This window comes from Lynx canadensis, chromosome C2 (assembly GCF_007474595.2).
Source record: "Lynx canadensis isolate LIC74 chromosome C2, mLynCan4.pri.v2, whole genome shotgun sequence".
Taxonomy (NCBI): Eukaryota; Metazoa; Chordata; class Mammalia; order Carnivora; family Felidae; genus Lynx; species Lynx canadensis.
Window position 1 is genome coordinate 79,039,727 of NC_044311.2, and position 25,530 is coordinate 79,065,256.

Consider the following 25,530-nt stretch of genomic DNA (forward strand, 5'->3'; position numbering starts at 1 on the left):
TTGCATACTCCCCCCGCTCTGATATAAAATGATTTTGCCGTTTGCTGACGTGGTTTGCCTTACACATAGGAGAAGAAGCAATATTATTTTCTTAATGTTTTATGGCAGTAGGGGAAGGGGAGCTGCCTTGGCTCCCGGTCCCCCCGCCCCTCCCCCCCCACACCCCAGCCCAGCTATGATTTGCACTAGTGGATGAAAGAGGCACTACGTCATGGGATGAAACATCGTAAAGTGTTACAGTATCCTTTGGGTAGATTTCTGAGAAGGGACTCGAATGGAAGCATCAACACTCCATGCTCAGCAGGCCTTGGGGAGCTCCGGGGGCAGGTCAGTGGCGGACCACCACGGTACTGCACCTTGGTGTTGGTGATGGCGCCTTGCTTCTGGCGCAAGTGAAGACGCAGCTGGCTTTTGTGACGGAAATGCAGGTTACACTTCTCGCACTGAAGGAAAAACCGGAGGCAGCTGTTAGCTGTCACCAACCCAGGGAACGTGTCATTGCTCAGAGACCAGAGAAGGAGGGTCTCCCTCTGAGAGCTTCTGGGTAGCTCATCCCCCTCCAAGGCCAGGTGGAGAATTCTGGCTCCAGCTAAGGGACACATAAGCTTTGTGCAAATGGCCCTTCCCTGCTTCTAACGTGTTCCGATGCTGCTTGCGCTTTTCCCCACCCAAGCACATCGTTTCTTCCGTGTGCCCTTGGTTTTCCTTTCTGTAAAGGACTGAGGCAGTGCACTCTGAAGGTCACTGTTACCTCGACATCTGTGCATCTAAACTGCTAGCACATATTTATTGTATTCTTCCTGTGTGCCCAGCACCATCCCGACCCTTGAGTGGATCTGGTAACTGAGCACAACAGCCCAGGAACACAGCTACGTCCAGGCTCATTTTGCAGATGAGGAACAGAGGCACCGAGAGGATGAACTAATTTGCCTTAAGAACAAAATGCAAGTAAGAAGATTCTCACTCCGGGACCGATAAACAGTGGGTGAAAATAACCACATGTTGCCGGCTCACATTTGTGACACGGGTTAAGCACTCATTGGTTCGTTCTTGTGCCCAGCCCTACCTACAGTGACGCCATAAAGCCACCAAAGTCAGCATCACCTATCGGAGTAGTTTCCACACTTGTAAGCCGTGGGACTCTTTTAAAATTAAATAGAACTCAAAAGGCAAAGGGACGGCAGGATTAAAGAACTTCAGTGTTATAAGAGCATGGTTGGAAACTGCTCATCTATAGCAGTTCTCAGGAAAGAAAATTGTGGTCCACAGCGAGGCTCTGGGCTTGCCTATGGCCCAAAAAGGTTGGTGTCAAAGTCAGAATAAGACCAGACACCCCAGCTGCCCAGCCAGTATCTCTCCCATCGGTGGCAGAGATTGGCAAATGATTTCTAACTGGTTGAAGAGCCAGATGGTAATACATCGCGATGACAAGACTGCCCCTGTAGTAGGAAAGTACCCAAGGACAGTATGTAAACAAAGGAGGCACGGCCGTGTCCCAATAACACTTTCTTTATGGATGTTGAAAATTAAATTCATATAATTTGCACAGGCCACAAAATATTATTCTTAATTTTTTTAGCCATTTGAAAATATTAAAACCATTTTTAGCTCGCAAAATGTTCAGTAATAAGCCCGCAAGCCATGGTTGGCTGAAACCTTGCTCCAGAACACTATGATTCCAGTGGCCCATTCACGGCATCGTGTTGTGTAGATGGCCACCTGCTCTTCCTTAAAGTGGCCTTTTCTCTTTTTTTTCCTTCTGTCACCACATTTTTTTTTGTTGTTTATTTGTTTCTTTTGAGAGAGGGACAGCACAAACAGAGGAGGGGCAGAGAGAGAGAGAGAGAGAGGGAATCCCCAGCAGGCTCCGCACTGTCAGCACAGAGCCCTGAAGCGGGGCTCAAACCCACAAACCGTGAGTGAGATCATGACCTGAGCCGAAATCAAGAGTCGGATGCTTAACCGACTGAGCCACCCAGGGGCCCCATCACCACATTTTTCTGATTCTCTTCCCACTCCTATGGCTGCTGTTCTCAAACACCTTAGGTCCTCTTAGGTAGACAGGTAGCCAGCCCAACATAGACGCAAATTGTAAGAAGCCAGTTAGTGTGGAATGAATGAATGACTCCAAATCAATGGATCTATAGTCTGGACCTCTGTCCTAAGGCCCAGGTCACCTAGCCCCATACCCCTCACTTTAAAGACGAGCAAACTGAGACACAGCCAATGTCAAGCAGGGTTGTCTTTGACAGGCCCAAACCAGGTCTTGTGACCTTTAGTTCAGTGGTCATCCCACCGTGTGCCTGAGATTGACAACAAACAGCTCTGCTGGCTGCACCTCTACCCTCAACCCCTCCCAGGCCAGCCCACGGGGGTGACAAGAGGTTCACATACATGGTAAGGTTTCTCTCCAGTGTGGATTCGCAAGTGGCTCTTCAGAGTCTGAAGGTGCCGGAAACGGGTGTGCACAGATTTCACAGGGATAGGGCTTCTCTCCAGTGTGGATGAGCACGTGGGCACGGAGGTGGGCCACCTGAACGGAAGGGCAAAGCATGAGAGGCTCCGCTGGGCGGGCCGCGGCCCCCGCCCCCGGGAGCCCCTCGTCAGCCCGCGGAGGCTGAGGGGTCCTTTCCCCATGGCCCTGCTCACTTGTACGAATCTGGCTCCACAGGTTTCGCATTTGTAGGGCTTCTCTCCAGAGTGGATTCGAGTATGGGTTTTCAGGTTGGCTGGCCGGTTGAACTGGGCTCCACAGATGTACAGCGATAGGGTTTCTCACCTATTACGGAAAGGAGGGGATAAAGAAAGCCATATTTGACAGAGGTCCCCGCAGTCCCGGGTCCCTGGATCTCAAAGCAAACTGCCCTTCCGGGGGCCACCCTCAGCGTTATATCACTTGGAAGATGTCTGAGAGAGGATCCAGGGGCCTGCTTCCTGGCCACCACCCCCAACACGCGCAACACACACCGGCACAGGCTGCAGGCGGCCAGGGTCAAGAAGCAGGCCGGGGACAGAGCAGAAACAACACAGGCGGTGGGAGAGGGAGGGAGGGAGGGGGTTCCTCCCGGAGGCCCTTGAAACCGGCCATGTCATCGGGATTATCTAACTGCTGACTCAGAGAAGTCACTCTCCTCCTCTGGACCTCAGTTTTTCCTCTCTGGAACCTGAGGGGTAAATTTAGACGCTGTAGGAAGGCTCTTCTAGCTCTCGCCTTGTCTAAGACCGATACAGGAACCGAACCATTCGCCAGGAAGATACAATCAGACCTGTTCTAGTTTCTCTTTTGGAGAAGACATGCTTTTCTGGTTATGGCAGCTACAGCGGGATTCCATGCGTGAGAGGGCCGGGGCCTGATGCTCAGGTGGAGGAAGCCGACAGAAGGGCTGAGCATTGGGATTAACTTTTCTGACTCCAGCGAAGGGAGAGACACAGGACAGAGCTTCTCAGAGAAAAGACAAACAATACAGGGAGTGGAATGAGTCACCAAGCAAAGACGTGACAGGGCTAGGCCCACATTCGGGTCAGGACGGGGCCTGCTCCCTGCCTCAGCCTGCCGGGGACCAGGGCCCCACTCTGCTTTCTCTACGGTTCATTCTCCCCATCCTGGTCCCAGTAACCCTGACCAGCCGAGGTGGGGTTGGGGGGGGGGCAGGGCCATACCCGTATGCACGGTCTTGTGGCTGGCGAGGTTGCCCTTGTAGCGGAAAGAGGCCTGGCAGCGGTCACCACTTGTAGGGTTTGTCGCTGTGGGTCTGCAGCGTGTGTCTCTTGAGCGAGGCCTCCTCAGAGAAGCGGCAGTCACACTCGTTACAGAAGAAGGCCCCGTTCTCTGTTGGGAGGCGGGGACGGGGACACCAAAGTCACAATGAGGAAGGGAGGCAGGGCTCCGAGGCCACTTCTTCCCTCTGGGGCTGCACTCAAATTGATCCCCAACCTCCATCCACCGGACGCTCCCGAGAACCCAGAGCCAGGGCCTGTGGCGTTTTCTTTTTCTTAGCATTTAGAGTCCCAGTCATGGAGGACAAAGGAGACAGATTTGAGTATTAAGGTACAGGAGGGAAACAAACCACGGGTATCTACACGGCCTGTGCCAGCTTTAGGAAAGCTCAGCCGGCTCTTCCTGTCTAGAGAGCTCTGACAACTGACTTTTCCTATCACTGCATAGTTTTCTTGACATTCATACACGGGAGCCCTCGAGCAAAACCCTTCACCTCTCTGAGCCTGTCTGTGTCTCCATCTCCAAAGTCAGGAGAGCAACCCCCCACGGCCTATCTCACAAGAGCATACTGTATCACGCAAAGCATTCTAGGAATGTAAGATATAAAATCCAATGACACTTGGAGGTCATTAAATGAGGAAGTAATGGTGAACAGGGTCACCCTGTATCTCTCTGGATTTCATGTCCCCCAAACACTTCTGTGAGATTGGGAGAGCCAACAAGGACGGGAAGTAGAAACAGCGGCCTAGAGAGAAGGGACGGGATGCAGAGAAAAGGCAAGTGGCCAGGGGGACAGATGGGGACAGTCCCTGCTCTCCCAGCTATACATCCATGACCCTGTGCCAAATCCCTCAGTGTGAGGGACTGATTTCTTTTCCTTTTGTGCTAACGTTTTGAAAATGACGTGTCATGGCAGGCGGTTCACCCCCGAGTAGGTATTACTGGGCTATCCTACTCCAGCCAGAGCTTGAGGGAAAAGATGGGCTTTTATCTGATAAAAACTGGGGATGCCAATCACAAAGTATCCAACACTTCAATTTAATAATTCAGTTCCACGAATCTAATTCCGCTAACATTAGCCGAGTTGCCTACTCCATGCTAGAAATTCTCTGGGATCTGTGGGAGACGCAGGAATGATTACAGTCGGCTGCTTCTCCTTAGGGAATGCACGGCCCAGCATGGGGGAACTAACACAGGTCAGGCCGTTGGGTCCCCAGCAGCCGAGAAAGCTCTGGGAGTTATAGCCAGCCCCACAGGTTACCTTAGCTGGAATGCAGCTGAAAAGGCTGTTTGGTCATTCTCTACCAGCCCAGATGAACTCAAACACCCTATCCATCGCTCCGGTCTGCCTGGTTCAAGAGGCCAAGAGTGGGGTGGGATGGACTGGTGATTGTCAAGTGCCAGTGACCTTCCAATTGGGGACTTCTCCCAATCGGTAACAACAGCATACGTGAAATGGAAACGCGAACCCCACGGGCAGAGGCAAGGGCCTTCCTTCTCCCCGGCAAGGGAAGGGAAGGAGGGAAGGGGACTCACCACAGCTAGAATCCGAGTACTCAGACTGGGTCTCCCATCTCCTCGGGGAATGTGGGGCCGGCGGTGTGGAGGCACATCTCTGCGTGCTGCGGGGACTGAGAGCCGCAGGATGTGCACTTGGGGGGGTGCAAGTAGAGAGGCGAGTGGCTCTCGCTGCTGCTGCGGGGGGAGCCGGTCAGGGACCTGTGAGCAGGAGGAAAGAGAGCCTCAGCAGCTGGGCAGCGTAAAGCACCCACTTGGCCTGGACGCTGCCCCCGCCCTTCCTGTGCTCAGGTGAGCCCAGAGCTGGGCTGCCTCGCTCTGGATGTGGGGCCACAGAGTTATCCTCAAGCCTACCTCTAAACAACGTACGCCCTGAGACCCCTGACAGGGTCACACTGGGCCAACACCCCGACCCAGGCCAGTCCCAGTCTGCAGGCTAACTCAGTCCAAAGCGGAGGCGAGATCGCCCTGCCCTGCCAAGACCATAGAGGCTGCCCTGGGGATTCATGAAATGCTCTTCTGCCGCTGAGGGGATTTTCCCGCTCTTGCTCTGACAAAATAGATCAAAGCTTAATATGCTTCCTTACTTAGGTGAATTCAATCAGTGGGTGCTCACTGCACACCTCTAACATACTCAGTATTCATGCAAGAAAAGAACACAGCCCCGCCTCCATCAGAAGAAGTGACCACGTGGGAAGCCCTGACCCCAGGCCCGGACTGCCTGGGAAAGCACCTGTTGACGATGTTATTGAGCCGGCTGGCCTGTGGGATGGTGGAGTCCTCCCCGCTGGCGCTAAGCTTGGTTGGGGACTGGAGGTCAAGGCTCTCGGGCTCCATGGGCGGCTGGCAGGCCGGCGGGGCGGTGTAGGCTCGAGGGGAAAGGCGGCCCAGCTCCGCCTGCTCGGGCCCCTCTGGTTTGGCATTCTGGTTGAGGCTGTTGAGCACAATGAACTTGTACTTCTTCCAGTTGCAGGCTTTGGGGTCGGTGGGGCTCTTGGCCGGCGGTGAACCGGAGGTCTGGAGAATGCAGGCGTTCTTGCTGCTGCAGGACTCCGTGGGCGAGTTGGGCTGGCAGTCAGACTTCTGCGGGCTCTGCGGACTCACCAGACCCTTCCGGTTCAGGGGTGCACTGGGGGGCTCGAAATGCAGGGCGATCTCATCCTCGGAGGAGGGCCTCTCTTCCTCCTTGCCGGCCTTGTCACAGGGGAAGTATGGGGCATTCCGGGCCGAGGGGGCAGCCGGCTTGGGGCCCTCGGCCACGCCGTAGTGCATGTCACTGCGTGCCTCCTCCGGGGCGGCCTCCTTGGGCGAGTAGATGCTGCTGTGGCACACACTGGGGGGCATCTCCATGGCCGGCCGGCTGTACTCGCCGGGTACGGGCCTGGCACTATCACAGGGGAGGGCCCGCTCCTTGGGGAAGGGGTTGGCCACGGGCATCCGGGCATCCCGCAGCTCCTCATCGGAGAAGAGGAAGCTGCTGACCGGGAGGTGGCTGTACACGGGGTAAGAGGCTGGCGGGGTGGACAGGCCGCTGTACAGGCTGGGGGCAAACGCCCTGCTCTCACACCCAGGGGCGTTCCTCAGCGGCAGGTTATTCTCCATCACCTCACGACCCCGATAGGCCATGATGTCTTGGGGCATCAGCATCCGGCTATTCAGAAACTCGTCACGGGGAGGCTTGATGGCAGGAACCATCTCGGCTTCACTGCAGGGGAAAACAGAGAGGGGACATGGGCCTCCAAATCAGAGCTGTTGAACAGAGGGCTTTCCCAGTGACCCCGGCGTCCGTAACCACATTTGTGCTTGGGCAGCTTAGATGTAAGGGATGTGGCTCTGGAGGGGGGAAGGACTTCAGTTACAAGGCCTTTATGCTAGGAACCAGCAATCTAGCCCGCAGCGGGGGCGACGAGACCCACAGAAGGGCAGCGAGTTAGCCACACAGTCTGTGCCTGCTTAGACGTGACATCTCATGTCTAGTCACACCAGTATACATGTGTGTGCATCTGTAAGTCCTCAGATATCCTAGAAGGGAAAGCAGCTTTGCCAGCCCTTATCTCGTCTCACCCAGGCAAAATCCTGCAAAGGGAGAAAGGTATTATCGTGTCCACTTTACACACACAGAAACCGAGGCTCAGGGACGGAAGGATTCACACAATCCTGGTGCCACGTGTTCCGAGGGTCCAGAAAAAACTGGTGCCCTGTTGAAGACAGGCCTCAGCCTCTGTGCTGGCTAGAGTCCTGGGCAAGTTGACTTTGGAGGACGGGTGGCGGAAGCCCGTCCTGGGAAGCCGTGGCTCTGAAGCGGCCAGACCTGCTTTCCAATTCTGCCGTGCCACTCAGCAGCTCCGTGAGCTGGAGCGAGTTACTTAACCACTCGGAGCACGAGGCCTGACCCAGTGAAAGCACTGGCAAAGGACAGCAATGATGCTCCTGCGACCACGATTACCCACAGGAGACAATGAGCTCTCACTGCCCGTACTTGAAGGGACATTATGTGGGCGAAAAATAGGCCAGCTCAACATGCTCATAGTTAACAGAGCTAGAACCAATGAGCAAAGGTTAAGGGAGCCACATTCCGGCTCGCCATAAAGCAGAGCTTTCTAACCGGCCAGGGGAGACCGTGTGGCTCTGAGAACACTGGGTTCCTGGCTCCTGGAGGTGTTCAAACAGAGGCTAGCAACGCTTCTGTGCGATAAGGGGTGCAATCACCCTAGAACAGCTGAATCAAATGCTTCTAAAAAAGTCAAGCCCTGAGTCTCTGCTCCACTTAGCCAAGCCCTTCACTTGATTGGCTCTCAGGTTCCTCACCTTTAAAGGACGGTCATGTCTGACCGGCCCTCAGGTAGGGGATTAGACCCAGTGAACTCAGGGTGATTCAGTAAATGGTCCTCTCCAGTAGGAGCCCGGCAACGGCAAGGTAAAAGGTGAGTAAAGCAGCCCGCGGTCTGGCAGGGGAACTAAGGCGCCTATGTAAATCATTGTGACGGAAGTCTAGAGGAGAACTCAACTACATACGCAAATGGTTAAAACAGAAGGAAGGTCTGAAGGAGAGGCCAAAGGCTTAGGGACACAGAGGAAGAGCTGGGGGAGGAAGAGTGGCCATTGCAAAAACATCTGTGGATGGGGGCTGGCATCCAAGCTAGGCCTGACAGGACGGGCGGGAGGAGAGGACACGTCAAACGAATAGAAGAAAGCAAGAGGGAAAGCACAGGGCTTCTCTGGAGAGCACCACCTGCCTGGAGCCCAAGAATTAAGAAGGCGGAAGGGTGCCAAAAATTGTGGAAACGTAGGTTGCGCATATCACAGAGGATCCTGTATGCAAGCGTTACCAAGGCTCTCTGAAGGCCTCCAACCCCGCGCCAGCTCACCTGGCCTTGATAAACTTCCGGCAAGTGTCCACAACGTGCTCCATCTGCAGGTACATAGCCGTAGCCATCACGGCCATGATGTTGCCCTCCCGCAGATTGAGCCGAGACGTGTACATGAAGTCCAGGAGGATGCAGAACCCCTCAGGGTTGATCTCAGGATCCAGGTTGATCACGCTCAGGTTACATTTCAACTGGTCTGTGAAGATGCTATAGAACAGGCCGCTATAAAACAAACAAATGTCTCACTATCACAGACAGAATTTGCCATCAGTTACAGTCAGTGTCAGGGCTCCGCTCTCTCCCCTGGGCCTTGCTCCAGAATTTCTGTGGCAATTAATAATAACTGCCATTTATGGAGAGCTAACTAAATGCCAGACAGTCATTAAGCACTTTACATACATTATCCTGTGTTCCTCACAACCTTGCAAGGTAGATATTATCATTCTCCCCTTTACGAATGGGGGGACAAAGATCAGAAGTTAAATGATTTCTCAAAGTCACAGAAGCTATTTTCCTTATGGTCTTAAGTGCATGGATCATCAGAGTGAAATTCGGCACTCATTTGCCGTTACCATTTTTAGTCTGTAGCTTTGAGATAACCGTTTCTCTCCCTATGATCCTTATTTTTAAAATGCCATTGTATGTTTTTAGAAACGAGTTGCGCGTCGATGAGAAATAAATAGAATGATGCCTAGTGTACAGTCTACTGATCTGCTAAAAGTCTATAGACTTCCGTAAGGTCAATATTCCTCGAAGACACAAGTGAAACTTCAGGCCATGACTCCGGCTACCATGCTGTCTGATGGAGGAGAAAGAGCACTCAATCACAAGTCAGGATTCTGGGCTGTCGTCTGGATTCTGCTCTTTCTTAATGGGTTGCTGGAAGCGAGCCAGACTTTAACCAGGAAGTAGCTGTGCAACCTTGGGTGAGATACTAACTTCTCTGCACCCTGCTTTCCTTATCTGCAAACCAGGAGCCACCGGTGTCCACCCGACAGGGTTGCGGCAAGGATGAAAACATAAAGGGTACATAGAATGATGCCTGGCACACAGTAAGCACTTGGTGAGTATTTTCTATTACTTTCCTTTCTCTATAAATCTCTGTTTTTGCCACTGTTAAAAATACGTGCTGGGGACACCTGCGTGGCTCAGTCGGTTAAGCGTCTGCCTTCGGCTCAGGGCATGACCTCATGATTCGTGGGTTCGAGCCCCGCGTCGGGCTCTCTGCTGTCAGCACAGAGCCCGCTTCAGATCCTCTGTCTCCTTCTCTCTGCCCCTCCCTCTCTCTCAAAAATTAAACATTAAAAATAACAACAACTGGGGCGCCTGGGTGGCGCAGTCGGTTGGGCGTCCGACTTCAGCCAGGTCACAATCTCGCGGTCCGTGAGTTCGAGCCCCGCATCAGGCTCTGGGCTGATGGCTCAGAGCCTGGAGCCTGTTTCCGATTCTGTGTCTCCCTCTCTCTCTGCCCCTCCCCGTTCATGCTCTGTCTCTCTCTGTCCCAAAAATAAATAAACGTTCAAAAAAAAGAAAGTTAAAAAAAAAATAACAACAACAACAAAAACAGGTGCTTGCTGTAGATGTTGAGTGAGCTCTCAGCTAGCAATAGAGATCCCTGACTTTATATCGGCTCACCTATCTGCATCTTTGTTTCACTGTCTATAAAATGGAGGTAATGCCTCCATACCACAGAAGGCCACTGCAAAGATCCAGGGAGAAGATGTAATATAGAATCGCTCTGGGGGGCCACTGGGTGGCTTGGTCAGTTAAGCGTCTGACTCTTGATTTTGGCTCAGGTCATGATTTCACGGTTTGTGAGTTCAAGCCCTGCGTCGGGCTCTGTGCTGACAGTGTGGATGGAACCTGCCTGGGATTCTCTGTCTCCCTCTCTCTCGGGCCCTCCTCTCTCTCTCTCTCTCAAAATAAATAAATAAACTTAAAAAACACAGCTCTGTGTACGTGAAATACTTGGCAAATACGAAGAATCGGCCGGCTCACTCTTCCTAACTTACACATATTTACCCTGAAACACCCATGGAAATACAGCCACAGGATTAAACGCACATAGTTACAGAATAAAAGGGCAAAAGATATCAAATTCACTTGCTTACAGTATTGTCAACCCCCCTCTGACTTCTTCTAACTGGAGTTATTCTCCATGTTATTGTCCAAACACATCCTTTCTTGGGACAGTATACGATTTCTTCTCCCTCTATTCCCACAGAACAGAAACTCTTTCTTCCCCAGAAGCGCGTGCATTCATTCGCTCCCTGGGAACCTACTCTGCCAGGCCACGGGCTGAGGTCTGGAGACAAGTGCCATGTAATTCGGAACACAGCAAAAGGCCCACCTGTTCTGCCTCGCTGCCCGCCCACCCTGTCGGCTCGCCTTTATACATCCGTCTTTCCCCTCCAGACCCCTCACCTGCAGGCCATGAGGACTGTCTTATGGGCTCTGAACTGCTCGCGGCTCACCACGATGACAACATCGGTCAAGATGTCACGGCTCCGCAGGCGGTTAAGGTTGAGAAGCACGTCGCTGGCATGGCGAGTGAACTGGATACAGCTGTCAGCCGGCGAGGCCATTTTGTCTTCACCTGGAAAGCAAAGGGTCAGAATCTTGTTGGTTCCCCAGCACCCGACTCCTGTTTGCCAGGAGTGTGAGAACAGGAGCCTCGGCCTGCTAACATGTGGGATGAAAACCGAGGTCCCTCGGGTTTGGTCTTGGACCAATTTGTGGCCCATCTCTGGGCATCTGTAAGATGGGAAAAATAATGTTTATCTAACAAGTGGGACTAGAAAAAAGCCTTTCGGGGAAAGCGGACGTGAATGAATATCTGTGGAGCGCTTTTCCCACATACCAAATACTCGGCCGGGCACTGAGAGGCAGTAAGTGTGTTACAGGGGAGAGAAACCACACTTGGAAGGTTAGCAAGCCAGCTTTACCTTTTGCTAGCTGTGTGACATGGGGCAGACTGTTTATTGTTTCTGGGCTTTGGTTTCCCCAAACGGGGGGAAGTAATACCTATGTGTTTGTAAAATTTAGAGATATGTGCCTGGGCTATAGTAGGTTCTCAAAAATCACAGCTATTCTTGTCCGAATCTCATTTCCTTATCCCAGCCACCATCTGTTCTCTCCTCTTTTAGGCTTTAGAATTGTCTGAATGTACTTCAAGCACCCAGCGTGCTGCTGGAGCATAGTAGGTGGCTACATTGGATCCGAACCAAGAAATGAGAGAGGGTGTGAATGATCACACGACGGTGAAGATAGTCTAACACAGGGGTGAGTGGGTGAGGCCTGGGAACGATGCAGAAGGGAACTGGCTATTCTTTATCTCATCTAATGAAAAGTGGCCAAGTTCACAGCAACACATGCATTGGCAAATTTCAAAAGAAACAGTTTGTCCACAAAGTTTTAAAGCATATAATTAGATTTACTTACCCAATGCCTTGATTCACAGTCCAAAATGTTGCTTAAAATCTGCAGGGAAGAGAAAAAAGCAAAGAGAAATTGATTTCATGAATGTTAGATTGTCCACTACAGTCTTATTTTAGGACACACGTATTTGGTTCTACTTTGATAGCTGCAGCCTGCCAGCTGGAGCGGTTTTACCACAAGCCAGCAAACATTTTTCCAGGTCTGCGCTTGCGGAAACAAAGGCACCCAAAGCTACGCAGTAATAACGTTTTTATCCTGACTACCGGGAACGCAATGGCACACATTAAATACACGTACATATACACACACCGTTCCTGTCTCAAAGTAAAAAACGTATACCAACCAAAGGCCGCCCCCGCCCCCCGCCCGAGTTTATGGGAAAGAAAAATACAAGAAAAGTGGTTCTTTCAATATCAATGAGAATGATCCTTCAGGGGGGGCCTTAAAGATGTGGACGGTTTTCAAAACCTGCTAAAATATTATCTTTCAAGTCTTAAAATGATTTCTCAACATCTACTGGGTCGATATCGTTTATCCCCATTTCGCTGCTGACAAAACTGAGGCCCAGGAGTTCAAGTGGTTTGCTTAGGACAAAAGAGGTATTAAGAAGCACTTAATAACCACAGGATCTGCAGAATACACCCCGAGATGGCTTAGCTATGCTTTCCTTGAGAATCTTTGTCTTTTTCAAGTTTCTTCTTCTTTCCCTCCTGGGTCTGAGACCATAGTACTACAAACTTCCAAGCTTGTGCTCCCTCTGCTGGGGAAAGATTTAATTGTGTGCTTTGGCTGAGAACTGGCCAGGGAGGACTCATGGAATATGTACCCGCTCCAAATCTGTTTCTCTGAAACAAAATAATTTTAAAGCACAGGTGTAGGACTCTTATTTATGATCACATGTGGGCTGCAACATAAAACAGTATCTGAATCCTTTTCAGCTCCCCCCCCCCACCCCTTTCAAAATCATAGCCCTTTAGAGCTATTTTCCGGGTAAAGGGGCCTGAGGCCAGGGAGGTCATGTTGGGCCACGTAGATGGTTAGTGGCCCGGCCCTAGGTCTTCTGGCTCAAGTTCCTGTCCCTTTTCCAAATCAGCCTACGTGCTGTAGAACATGCAAGACAGCACCCTAATGTGGGTGAATCTCATTCTTAAGTTCCTTCCCCCACACAAACACTTTGCCCCCATTCCAGGCTGCTGAATCTTACCAAATGAGCACTCTAAAATGAGAGGTTTCCTTGAGTCTGTAACCAAACACTCTGACATTTCTCTGTGGTCCCAAGTGCCAGTCACTCAATCCCATCGGCTTCAAGGTTAGTGTGTGCATGTGAGTGAGTGAGGATAAGGGAAGGGAGTGGGGGAAGGGAGAGGAAAAGAAGGAGAGGAAAGAACCTATTTCCTCCTCTCCCCATCCTAACTCAAGACGGGCAAAGAGAAATACACTGAACTGTCCTAACCAAAGTTCAATGATTGTCTCTGTTGAAAAAGAACACTGGAGACGCGTGAGAGGTTCATTTACAAACCGTCTTCTCTTCCCCCGGTGCAGAACATCCCTGAACACTTCTGGAATATCTAAGGCTTTCCTTTAGCCAGCTTCAACCACCAGCTCGCTTGTGGATTTCCACTCACAGATTTTTGGAACCACAGGAAGCCCAGATCTGCCATTTCACCTTGACAAGTGGCAATGACTCACTCCATATGCAGATCGAAGCAAACAAACAACACATTCCCACCTCCTGCCCCCTGCGGGTGGGGTGGGGGTGGGTCTGCCAGCCAGGCCCTGGGGCTGGGCACTTTTCGTCCTAAACCTCTGCCTGGCTTGGTCAAAAACAAACGCACGTACACTGAGGCTCACATCCTTATTAAGCCCACCTCTTCTTCAGCTGGGTCTATCTTAGGGGACCTCACAGCTAGTGAGTGCGTGTTAAGGTGGATGTGGGAAGCCATGCCTCCCTCTATTTGCCACAAGTGTGGAAGGACCCCTAGCAGCTGCTTTGTTTCCTACAGACCACTCAGGCCTTCCCCATCCATCATCGTCTGCGATCTTTATAACAGCCCTGATTTACTGGGGAGGCCACCGACGCTTCATGGGATAAGCCTTGCCCAAGACTGAAAGCTAATCTCCAGCAAAGTCCTGGACAAACTCTGTCTTACTAAGCTTCAGCAGGAATCCCATGGACGCCACACACAATACTCATTACACAGAAACAACCGCCAAAAGAACAGGGCTGTCAAAGAGAAACTGACAACTGCAAGGGCCCAGACGTGGGCTCCCCCCACCCCTACCCCGCCCCAGCCGCAGTAACCACGAAGTGAGACCTAAATATTGTCTTTCCACCCACACACTTTCTCTCCTCTGCCTTTTCCTCGGGATTTTCAATTCGGCACCTTGAGGAGAAGGCAGATCTTTCAGAGGAGCTGGAGAAGAAAAACGAGGGACCCTCTCCCTGTACAAAAGGCAGAGAGGGAAGAGAAGGCACCCGAAGGAGAAGGCGGAGAGACAAGAGAGGAGGGCAGAAAAGAACGAGAGCCAGGTTAAGAGAGAGAGAGTGAGCCAACACGAAAGCCCCCATCCACCCTTTCCCTGTCTCTCCCGCTCGGCGGGCACTGCGCTTCCTCTCACAGGCTCACACGGGCACAAACCGGAGCCCTGCGCGCCACAGCAAGCCCGGGCAGATGCGCCCACCCCGACCTTACCGTACCTGCCCGCCAGGGACCGCCCACCCCCGGCGTTCTGCGGGCGCCGCGGCCCATCTGCCTCGAAGCCCCCGCAGGCGCGTCGGAGGCCCCGTGGTGAGATCGTGGCAACCTTTAATTTGGTTACATTCAAATAAAACGTTTCGTACACTTCGGTAGCTAACATTGTGTGTGCCTTTTTTTTTTTTTTTTTTTTCCTGTTACGCCGTCAAGGCAGTGGGCAGTGAGGGGAATGGCACAGCCCTCTCATTCCCGGAACGTAGTCGATCTCAGCTCAGCGGATTTCACAGAACACTCTCTGCCTATCGCCGTTTCCAACGAGAAGTAACTTTCCAGGAAGCTGCCGGCCCCCGACGGCCGCCAGGATCGCTGCCTGCGGCGCGAGGGCCGCCGGGGATTCACCCGGGGAGGGGGGGCCGCCCAGGGAGGCTCGCGGGGAATAGGCACACTTTCCCCTAAATCCCTCGCCGGCGCCCGATCCAGGATTCTGAGTTCACGCGGTCCAACCCTTCCCCCACAAAAATTTTATACATGGGGAAAGTCGCGCAAGTGAGTAGCAGAGCCGGTCCAGAACCCAGGAATTCGGGTCCAATCCGAAACTCATTTCAGGACTTAGAATTGCCTAATTCTGGTGTTTGTTTGCCTGGTGCGTCATTTACTTATTTATTTTTCTCTTTTTTTTTTCCCTTTCTCTCTTTTTGCTTGCTCCACCCCCCCCGCCCCCCCCCTTAAGGGGCTGGTTATAGGCCAGGCGTCAAAGTAGAAAGATGGGAGTCCCTAGGACTGAGGGTCTCCAGCCAGTGCGCACCAGCCGACCTGGAGCAAAACCAAACCGAAAGCCCCTTCCGCCTACGTTGGCAAGTAGGGGAACCCTGCTCAGCTCGGTTTCCGCCCAAAGTCTTTAGAATAGGAGCTGCCAGGCCAAACCTGGCTAGGTTTCGGGATTTCGGAATCCGATTTCTCCGAAACTCGTAGAGACGCGGTTAGGATTGCGCAGGGACCGGGGCGCTGACCCCAGCGCTCGCATGGGCGCGCTCCTGGATTGCTTAGCTTTCTCATGGCCTTCCTCGGAATTATAACCCCTGGGCGCCCTCTCCTAATTGGTCCTAGTAGTGGGCTCCGAGAGTAATTTTCCGGGGCGAGAGGCACGAAAGACGTAGCCCCTGAGGCCACAGTACTCTCCTAAAACCCGCGGGTGGTCTCTCACTGCGTCGCGCATCCCATCAGCGGCGGAGGCGGGGTCTGGGCGGTAGGTAAAGACTGGGCCTCGTCCGCCTCATAAAATCTTACTTGGAGGCTTTCTCATCCCTTCGCCCGGTGGAATAAAGGTGAAAGCGAAGGTTGAAATTTAATATGGAATGGGGTGAGTATCTAGGAAGGGAAGTTAAAATTAAGTACATGCACTTATTGGAAATTAGGAGTCCCGTGGTTCCGGGAGCTAAAACCTAATCATGTTTTACCGCTGCCTGACACTAGAGAGAGCCCTCCATCAAGGCTAGAAACCGACAATATCCATGTAGCCCCGCCTCTCCTTCCCATTGACCTACTTTAGACACAGGCTCCAGATTTGGAGAATGCCTTTCACATCCCCACCCCACCCCCACCTTTCTCTATCCCGGCCGGCCTTTGGATTATTGGTAATCTAATAACACCAATAACTCTCTGAGAAATCCAAAGGAGAATCTGGAAGTGCAACGCACTGTTTGGGGCGGGGCGGGGGGGGGGACGAGGAATTTTAATTAAAGCTGGAGCTGCCGTAGTGAAACCAGCATCAGGGCTCTTGCCCAAGCGCTCCCTTTCCGCGCAGCTTCTCAGCTAACTGGCTGCTCCAGTTTAGCCACAGTGGTCCAGCGATAGGGGGTGGGGTTAAACCGCGCGCTTGTTTTCGTTTTAAGGGAGAAACACTGTTCGCTCTCTTGACTGGGGGGCGGGAGAGTGGAGCAGACAATAAATGAAAGCGAATTTGATAACGCGGTAGCCTCGGCAGGCGCTTTGGATGACCGAGGTGTTCGGGGACATTATGTCCTGACTTTATTTCTATCACGTTTCCTGCCAACAGCGCTCTTTGAAGCCTGCAAGCTTCTAGGAAATGCAATAAAATAGAGGGATGTGTTTTATCATCAAGATCTGAAGAGGAGCTGCAGAAGGGACGCTCCCCATGCGCCCAGCTCGCGACAGCCTTCCAGAAAGAGCCGGCAGACAATGCCAACAAACTACGTCCCTAAGCAGAGATATCTCGGTCACCCAGGCTGGACTGGGCTCTGCCTTTGCAAAAAGGCTGCCGGGGGAGGGGAGCGGCATGATGTCCCCAAGCAAACAATGCCTTTAAAAATCCGATCTGGACAGAAGTCAGCCAAGGTCTTTATTCACCTTAATGAAGATGGAAGGCACTAACTGTCCTTGGAAAGCGATGAGTCAAACTTGACCGCTCTTCAAACACATCCCCAGATTCGTTTCCAACCCGAACAGAGACGCGTTTCTCCGACGCGGCCTCCGACAGTTCCCGCAGTGGGAGAGGCTGAACTCGATTTCCTAGGACCAGGGAGGTGGAGACGGCAGCACCTCCCGCGGGTGTGCGTCGCCGGCGGCCGTCGCTAGGGGTCGCCGGCACCCGTACGCGCGCTTTGCCATCTTAAGTTTTCAGCTCCAAGAAAATAAAACTTTGCTTAAGAAGAAACTATTGTGGCCAAAATTCTACAGGGATTACCCCCCCTGCTTGTCCATATGACCCCCCTGCCATCTTCCTCACCCCCCTCCACAACTGATTTCTGGTCAAGTCACACTAAGCAGCGTGGAAGGAAGGGGAAGAGAGTTATTTCAGTATCCAAATGCGAGCCTGGGGCGCAGGGAGGTACATCTCTGCAAGTCTAGGGACTGGGACCTAATCACCCGCTAACACAAGCACCCTCCTCAAGATCTGAGACCGCCACCCTCATCAGTACATTAGGCTGTCCGTACCTGTCACTGAAAATCTTATGCCATACTTTCTGAAACTCCTCCAAGGCACCTGGGTAACTGTTTCCAGCTACGCTGACCTGAGACATTAAAATCATGGATCTCACTGCTGCTGCTTTCTCTTAGGTACTCCAAAGGAGCAGAGATAAACTCGCCTTTGACTTTATTTAAGTCACTGACCTGGAATTCAGAAAGTAAAAAATCTGTCCCAGTTAGGGTACTAACTCACCGGCAACAGACCACCCTCATGAGGCCTGTTTCCTCAGTTGTCAAGAGCTTTATGTCCTAGAGCCCCCAAGGCTTCCCGCCACCCCCCACACTTCACCCAGGGAGAAGCCACGGAGACAGAGAGATAGTGTATTCAATGCGGGTTATCTTAAGGTTCTCTTAGTGGAGGCTGATGCCCCTCGCTGGGGGACCGTGGACAGGACAAGCACCTGGAGGATTCCTAATCTCCATCCATCTTACCAAAACTTTGGAGGCCGGATGTCATCCTCACTGGATGGTCTCCTCCTCTGTCAGTCCTAGTACCTGATGGGGATACTTGGGAGACCCGAAGGTGACAGGGGCTGCCCACCGCCCCAGACGGGGAACTCGGCTACGATCTACCACTAGGTGGCAGACTCAGTACGTTCGAAAATTACCGCGCCTCCGCAGCCTTCCACAACCGACTGCCCCCCGGCTTTTCTTTTTCTTTTTTCTTTCTTTCTTTCCTTTTCTTTCTTTCTTTCTTTCTTTCTTTCTTTCTTTCTTTCTTTCTTTCTTTCTTTCTTTCTTTCTTTCTTTTTTGATCTGTTAGGGGGAGGAGGTTGCCTCTATAAGCAACTCTGCAAAACATTTAATTTACTGGGTGTAATTCCTTCTTCCCGATGCGCACTCCTCTAGCAGCCACAACACGGTATCTGGAGCTGCGTTCACAAATTATACGGTGATTTTTTTTCCAGCCGGAAGGGCTGAATATATTAGAAGGGAGGAAAGGGAGCGCTTGTCTTCAAAAAGCAGAGTGGAACTCGAAGGTATTAGCAGAGTTTCTTGCCAAATACTGGTCGACCCGGGAATCAACTCCTGATCCCCACGGAGAAAAGGGGCCCTGGAGGCCAAGGACAGGGTTCCACCCAGGCTTACAGCTCTCGGCCAAAGACCCCACCGAATTATGGTCTTTTGGTGGGGCTGCTGGTCACAGGCTGGGAGGCTGGGAGGACGGGGAAGAGCCATTACTGGCTTCCAGTGAGTGGGAAGAAGAGAAAAGGGCCAGCTTCACCACAACACAGCACCCCCGGCCGGATCACTGCGGCGGCATTCCCACTTGTTGCGCAGTGCAGGAAACCGGCACGCGCCACACTATTTCAACTCCCAGAGAGCTCCAAACCCTGCTCGACTGGCCTACCATTGCCCCCACGCCGTCCACAAACCTGCGTCCCCAGCCCAGCCCCCATATACACCACCACCATCACCGCCAGCAAAACTGCAGGACTTCCAATCACTGGTTTGTTTTTACACCAAGACATTCCTCCTTCTGTCAGTGTCAGACTGGCAACAGAATTCAGGTGCTCTGAGAAGTCAAGTCCAAGGGGGAAGGAGGCTACCTCCGTCAGGAGAACTCACCTAAAAGCCAACTAGGCGACCCTCCGCGGGCGCGCGTACACACACACACACACACACACACACACTCGAACTTCTTTGCCTGTTATGACAGTATCCTAGCTGGAAAGCAACTCTCTTCCTCCCCATTTGAGAGATCTACTACAAAGTCCTTTTTGTTTTTAAAGGTAGTTTTATCTCCTTTTACTAAAGAAAAAAAAATCCTCATAAGGTCATTTCACAATGTTTTCCAAATATTTGACTTTCGCAAATAGAGTTTCATCCACCGAGGGGTGGCGCTGCCGCACCACCACCTCCGAATCTCTAAGTTTTTCACAATAAAGTGGGTTGTGAGTGTGGCTACCGGGCAGGGGAGAGAGGGAAGGAAGGATTTTGACATCTAGTCCTGGCTACCCTTTTACTCAACCAATAACTGGAACTCTTCAGGGCTCAGCAAACGACAGCTTAAGAGTTTTGAGTCCCATTCCTGTCCACCAAACCCAGAATAAATTGGAGAGTCTTTTCAAGAAAGCATGGGGGTAAAACCCTTCAGAACAGCACAGACGAAAAGGCCAATTGGAGAATTCCCTCTTCTGGCTTCCTTCTCCTTCAAGCTGCCCCGTTTACCAACAGCTTCTGGCCTTATTGTCACTATCAACGGACCCTTAAAACCAGCCAGCGCTTGGGCCTGCAGTATTGGAGAGTCTTCCAAATAGGATATTGGAAACTTCTATTTATAAGTGGGGGGAGGGGGAAATATTTCCCATCTACAGGTTTCTATTTCAGCCTGAGGACTCAACTGCAGCCATTTAGCAAGGGAATGCCCATCTTCTGGCACACTCTTTCCATTTCCTCCTCCCCTCTGAGACAATATCCTTTCTCCTTAAAAAGAAAAAAAAAGGTATATATTTTAAAGCAAGAATGTGATTTCACCTCATTTCTTTGAGCTCATGTTTGCTACCTCCAGGAATAGCGTGTGGACTAGGGCCAGATGAACTTCAACTTGGGCTGCAGATTTACGAGGTTCTGTTCCAGTGCCAAAGGCTCTTGGTAGTAAATAGTGAGCAAAATAGATACCTGTCTCCTGACAGATCTTGCCGGCCCCCCTCTTATTTTTTAAAGTTATTTATTAAAACCACACACACCTTGCAAAGAAAAAGGGAAACTGACAGTCTCTGTAGAGGAAGCCGGTGGCATCGCTCAGAGCCACAAACTGTATTTCTAAACAGCCCTTTCCCTGGTTCCCTCTGTCCTGCCCCACTTTTTTTTTTTTTTTTTTTTTTTGGACAGAAAAAAATGCATGTATTGACACTTAGAAAAAGTAAAGAGTGACAAGATTTTCCTCCTGGAAACTATAACCTGAATGGAAAAAAAAATCCATTAAAAAATTAAATTAGTTTCCTGTAGCTGGTGGTGGTGGTGATGGGGATGTCCAGCTTTCTGTGATCATCTGTGAGGGACCCAGTAACAGCTCTGGACTTTCGGTATCCTGTTTGGGGTTTTTCTCCCTGTTCAGCAGTCTGGACCCTCACCACCAAGTCTTAACCATTGCAAAAAGGGGCACCCTATAGAAAGGACTTTTCTTTTCTTTCTTTCTTTCTTTCTTTCTTTCTTTCTTTCTTTCTTTCTTTCTTCCTTTTTAAAATCTATTGGGTTGTGTTTTTGTTTTCCATGGGAGAGTTTTAAAACTCATTATTGTAACACTAGTTCATTTTTCGCCAGAGTTCCAATAACACAGCATCATAAAGGCAACGCAATCCACAGTTCTCAAGACACTGACCACGGTCACTACATCCCGCAGCGGGGTGGCCCCTAGCTCCCGCTGCCCAAGAGCCCAGCCGATTTCCGAGGCTCCAACTCCCCACCCGCTCCCGCCCCGGGCCGCCGCCGCCGCCGCCTTCCCCCATTCCTACTCCCTCCAGGAGAGCCACAGGTTGCAAATCCAACCAACCTCGCAATCCGTTTTTGCAAAATCACTCACAAAGATCTCCCTTTCGCGCCCGCGCCCCCTTCTCCCGCGCCAGGCCCCCCACCCAGAGCCACAGAGTGCCCTTCTCTCCTCCCGGGTCTTGCACGTAGGAACGCGGGCTGGGGCTGTTTGTTTTTCCCCTCGCCCAGTGCAAGGACCTCGAGAATCTGAAGCCTGACGTCGGCTACTCTCCGGCTGGCAGTTGTCTTTTTACAATGCTCGCACGATGGGAAAAAATAAGACAAAATTTAGGAGAGGCGGGGAACAGCCATTGGGAGCTAACACCGAGTCACGCAGCGCCCAAAACACAAACACCGCGACCGCCAGAAATCCCGCCACCTTCCCGCTCGTCTGGGCCGTCCGGTGAAGGTTCCCGCAGTCCCCGCACGCTAAACGGCACCGCAGGTGCAAACGCGCACCCCTTTGCCACCCACCCCCCAAATCCCTGTCCCGCCACCAGCCGCTCTCCTCGGGATGGGGAGAGGGAGTGGAGCGGGGTTCCTGACTCCCTCGACTGCAACATGAAAGAATAATTTTCAAAGTATTCAACATCCCCGCCCCCAGGCAAGCTAAACCTCCCCCAAAACACAGGGTAAGGGGACACCAAAACACTCGGATCTCGTTAGGAAGATCGCGGCTCTAAAAGGAAATAGTAGAAACGATACTTCAACTGGGTTTATGGGGAGGTGGGGGGAGAGAAAAACAAAACCCGAGGAGTTCGCTTGCATTTTTCCTCCCAAATCTCGGCTCGGAGGCAGGGAATCTAGAGGAGCGAGGCCGATGGAAGGGAGCCAGCGGGGCGAGCGAGCGGGCAGCCTCCCTCCCCGTCTCCCGGAGTCACCCAGAAGGACGGGAGCGGAGAAGGAAGGAGAGGCGAGGGAGAGGAGGAGGGAGGGAGGGAAGGGGAGGCAGGAGCGAGGGAGCGAGGAAGGCAGTTTGCAAGCGAGAAAAGAGGGAAAAAACACAGCCGCCCGAATCCAGCGAGATCACAAGCCGTACGCAAGCAGCAGCAGAAAGAGCGAGAGCGCGAGCGCGCGTCCTCTCCGTCGTCTGGGGCCAGACAGCCCCCAGACTTGCCCGGAGCACCCCCCCAAAACACTGTCTCGTCCTCTCGGCTCCGGCCGCCCCCTAATTCCCCTCCTTCCTCTCCTCCACCTCCTTTTCCAAAACCAAAACAACACCAGGGAGGGTGGCAAAAGCCTCCCCAAACCGGCCGATTCACTCAAAGACAACAAGAATAAAATAATAAATATATAAAAATCTATATCCTAGAGTGGGAGAGACGTGGGACTAATCTTCGGCATTTATTTTAACACCTGACAGCTAGAATAAATAAATATATACATTTATATCAATAGATACACATAGGAAACTTGGAGCCAAAGCATTTGGCAAGAGCGGAAAAAAAAAGAATTAAAAGGTAAAATAATGATCATGAGCAGCGGCGGCGGCAGCGGCACCAGCGGCACCAGCGGCGGCGGCGGCAGCAGCAGCAGCGGCAGCAGCAACAGCAATAATCACCTGGTGTCCGGCCTTTCCTAGAAACTTCTTGCATCACCACTTCTAAGAACCCCAGTTCTAAGAATCAACAGAGCTCAATTCTCGGAATTTGAGCTGCGGACTTTACCACTGCTACGTGGCAGGGGAGGACTCGGTGTCAGCTCTCCGGGACTTTTGCCTCTCCTGGCCCATGGAAAGCCCTCAAAGCCACAGTATTTTTCCAGTTCCAGGAAGATTTCGAATTCTTCAGCGTCTGGACGTCTCAGATTTGGGAGTTCCTGTTGGAGGCTGGAGGGGCCAGACGGCGTCCCTCCCTCCCCGGACCCTGCGCGTTGGTACAGCCTGCTCCGCCAGCGTCACGTGGGCGCCCCCTCTGTGACGTCGGCGTCTTCGCTGTAGCAAAGCTCGGCCTCTGGAATTCTGAGAACTAATTTGCTATTCGGTGACATAAGAGGGGGAGTGCGCTTTGCTTTCCCGGGGTCTGGGGCTAATTCCTCGTCTCTTACCCTTAAACTCGGCTCCTCGAGCTAAATACACAAAAGGGAGCGAGAGGTTCGACCCGTTGGAAAAAGTCTGTTCTGTATAGTAGCTTTAGAGGCGAGTAAGAGAAAAAAACAATAAACACCACAGCTCTTTCCAGCTAGAATATTAGGCACCACGAGAAAAATATTTGCCAAGCAGTTTTCGGTGGGTTCATTTGCTTTATTTTATTTGGGTCGGATTTTTTTGGTTTTGTTTTGTTTCCTTGTTGATGTGGTGGCTTGGGATTTTTTGGTTGTTGTATTTTGACGATTTTCGGATTTTTTTGCTTCTGATTTTTGCCTTTTTCAAGTTTGTGGTGTTACGTAAATAGTAGGATCCCGCATCGGTTGGATTTTGGTGTGTGTGTGTGTGTGTGTGTGTGTGTGTGATTTTTTTTTTCCCCATCTAATCTCTCATGCGTTTTAAAGAAGATGTGTTATTTTAATATTGATACTATTGAAAGCAGCTTAAGTATTTGATCGCATGTAACAACCCAACCCCCACTTTTTGGGGGGCGGGCGCGGGGCGGGGGGGGGGGAGGCTGCAATTTTCTTCTTTCCCTTGGACTTTAACTGAGAGGAGGCACTCCAGCGCTTGAGGGACATGTTCAAAGGATTTGTTTTGGTTTGGTTTGTTTCTTTCCAGGACAGCAAGTGGTGGGTTTACTCTTTCTGTTATTGTTGACTGTTAGGAAATGTCTTGTTGAAAGGAACGTGTGTGTATTTGGGTATGTGTATGCATGTGTCCTACAAAATTATGTGAACCAAATACAGGTTTGTGTTTTCGTTTTTCTTAAGGTCTTGATCCCCCGCCACCCCCCCCCCCCCCGCCCCGGCTCGTTTCAAGGTCGTTGTAAAAAATCTCTTCTGTCTGTGTTTAAGAGATCAGCCGGAGGGAATTCTAAAGGCCTGCGGTGCCAGTATCACAGATACTGCGTGTATTTAGAACAGACTGTGCTACAACTACAGCGCTCTGCACGCAGCACAGTCTTAGCTTTCCAGCCTAGTTGGGAGGAGGAGGAGAAGGGGGAAATCTTTCTTTCTTTCTTTCTTTCTTTTTTCCTTTCTTTTTAAAGGCAAATGCAGTGCAGAATCATTTCACTGTGGGCCTTGGTTTGTTTATTCAGAACTGCCAGTTTCCCTATTTAAATGTTGGTTGGGGTTTTTTCCCCTCCTACTCATCCCCGAATGAGGGAGACTCTTGTTTCTTTTATGTCTCTCTCTTAAAAGAAGGGTGTGAGGGGAAAATAATATTTCAGATTCCTCAAGAATTAACCCAAAATGTTTGGATCAGAAGCAGCTTTCAAAGGTCAGGCTGTTCTGAGCCTTGGCTAGGAGAGTCCTTCAGGCGACTCATTAAATTACAGATGAGTTCTTAAAGGTTCCACAAAATTTCTGCACATGTTAATTTCCAAAAAAGATATGTCCCAAAATAATCTACCTCTCCCAACCTCAAATTTGAGTTTATAATGGAGCAGTGAGCAGAGCTCTGAAAGATTGCGGGCTGTTTCCTGGGATATTTGGGTTCCTTTTCCCAGGAAAAGTCCACGGGAAGTTCAGATCTATTGCTGAAAATGCTGTTGTCAATGCACCCCCGCCCCACCACCACCTTTAAAAGGCTGTCTTGGGAATTTTAGAACCAGGAGAGGTCCAAAGGGGTTGATTATTTTCCACAAGGTCTGAGGCTTAGGAACTATGCGTAAGTGTCTGTTTCTATGAAATCTGAATATTTTAATACTTATTGACAGATGGATTACTGCAGCCTCTGCAGAAGAGCCTGTCTTGTAAAGGATTTTTGAAAAATATACATAGGCCTAATCCTGTCACTGTTGTTGAAATGAACATTTTACCCCCAAAGACTGTCAAGTGCAGATTCATTCTGCCAGAAGGCGGACTATCTGCTTTTTTATTGTCTCCTTCCCCTTCCTTTTCAGAGTTTTAAATGAATTCCACTGGATTCAAAATGATACCCCGATTTTGCTGAAGTGATTTTCTCTGTGCATTTATATGTGTTATATTTTTTCTATCTTTACGAGCAGCAAAAGTTTCAGGGTTTCTCGGGTGTATCTGTATGGTTTGGAATGTGAGATGTACGCCTCTGCCCTATTACTGATCCTATGATGGACATTACTTATATGATTTTTCATGGCTTTTCTAATCAAAGTTGCCATCCTGTGTCACTGGTCCCCTGCCAGCGCCCCTGACCAACCCAAACCTTAAACACCGTTTGTCCCTCCTGCGTTCTCTTTGCCACTCCAATCTTAGCCCC

At 51.2% G+C, this 25,530-nt stretch overlaps 1 protein-coding gene across 1 annotated transcript; it reads right to left on the reverse strand.

Moving 5' to 3' along the window:
- Window positions 1-207: 207 nt before the first annotated feature.
- BCL6 (BCL6 transcription repressor) lies at window positions 208-22,704 on the reverse strand. The gene is given in 15 exon segments (XM_030329048.1): window positions 208-342; window positions 345-443; window positions 2,395-2,463; window positions 2,465-2,533; window positions 2,650-2,759; window positions 2,762-2,779; window positions 3,661-3,724; window positions 3,726-3,829; window positions 5,255-5,286; window positions 5,288-5,437; window positions 5,970-6,941; window positions 8,605-8,826; window positions 11,029-11,200; window positions 12,046-12,084; window positions 13,247-22,704. Coding segments are annotated over 13 exon segments (2,115 nt in total). The 5' UTR covers window positions 11,190-11,200; window positions 12,046-12,084; window positions 13,247-22,704; the 3' UTR covers window positions 208-297.
- Between the last annotated feature and the right edge of the window lie 2,826 nt (window positions 22,705-25,530).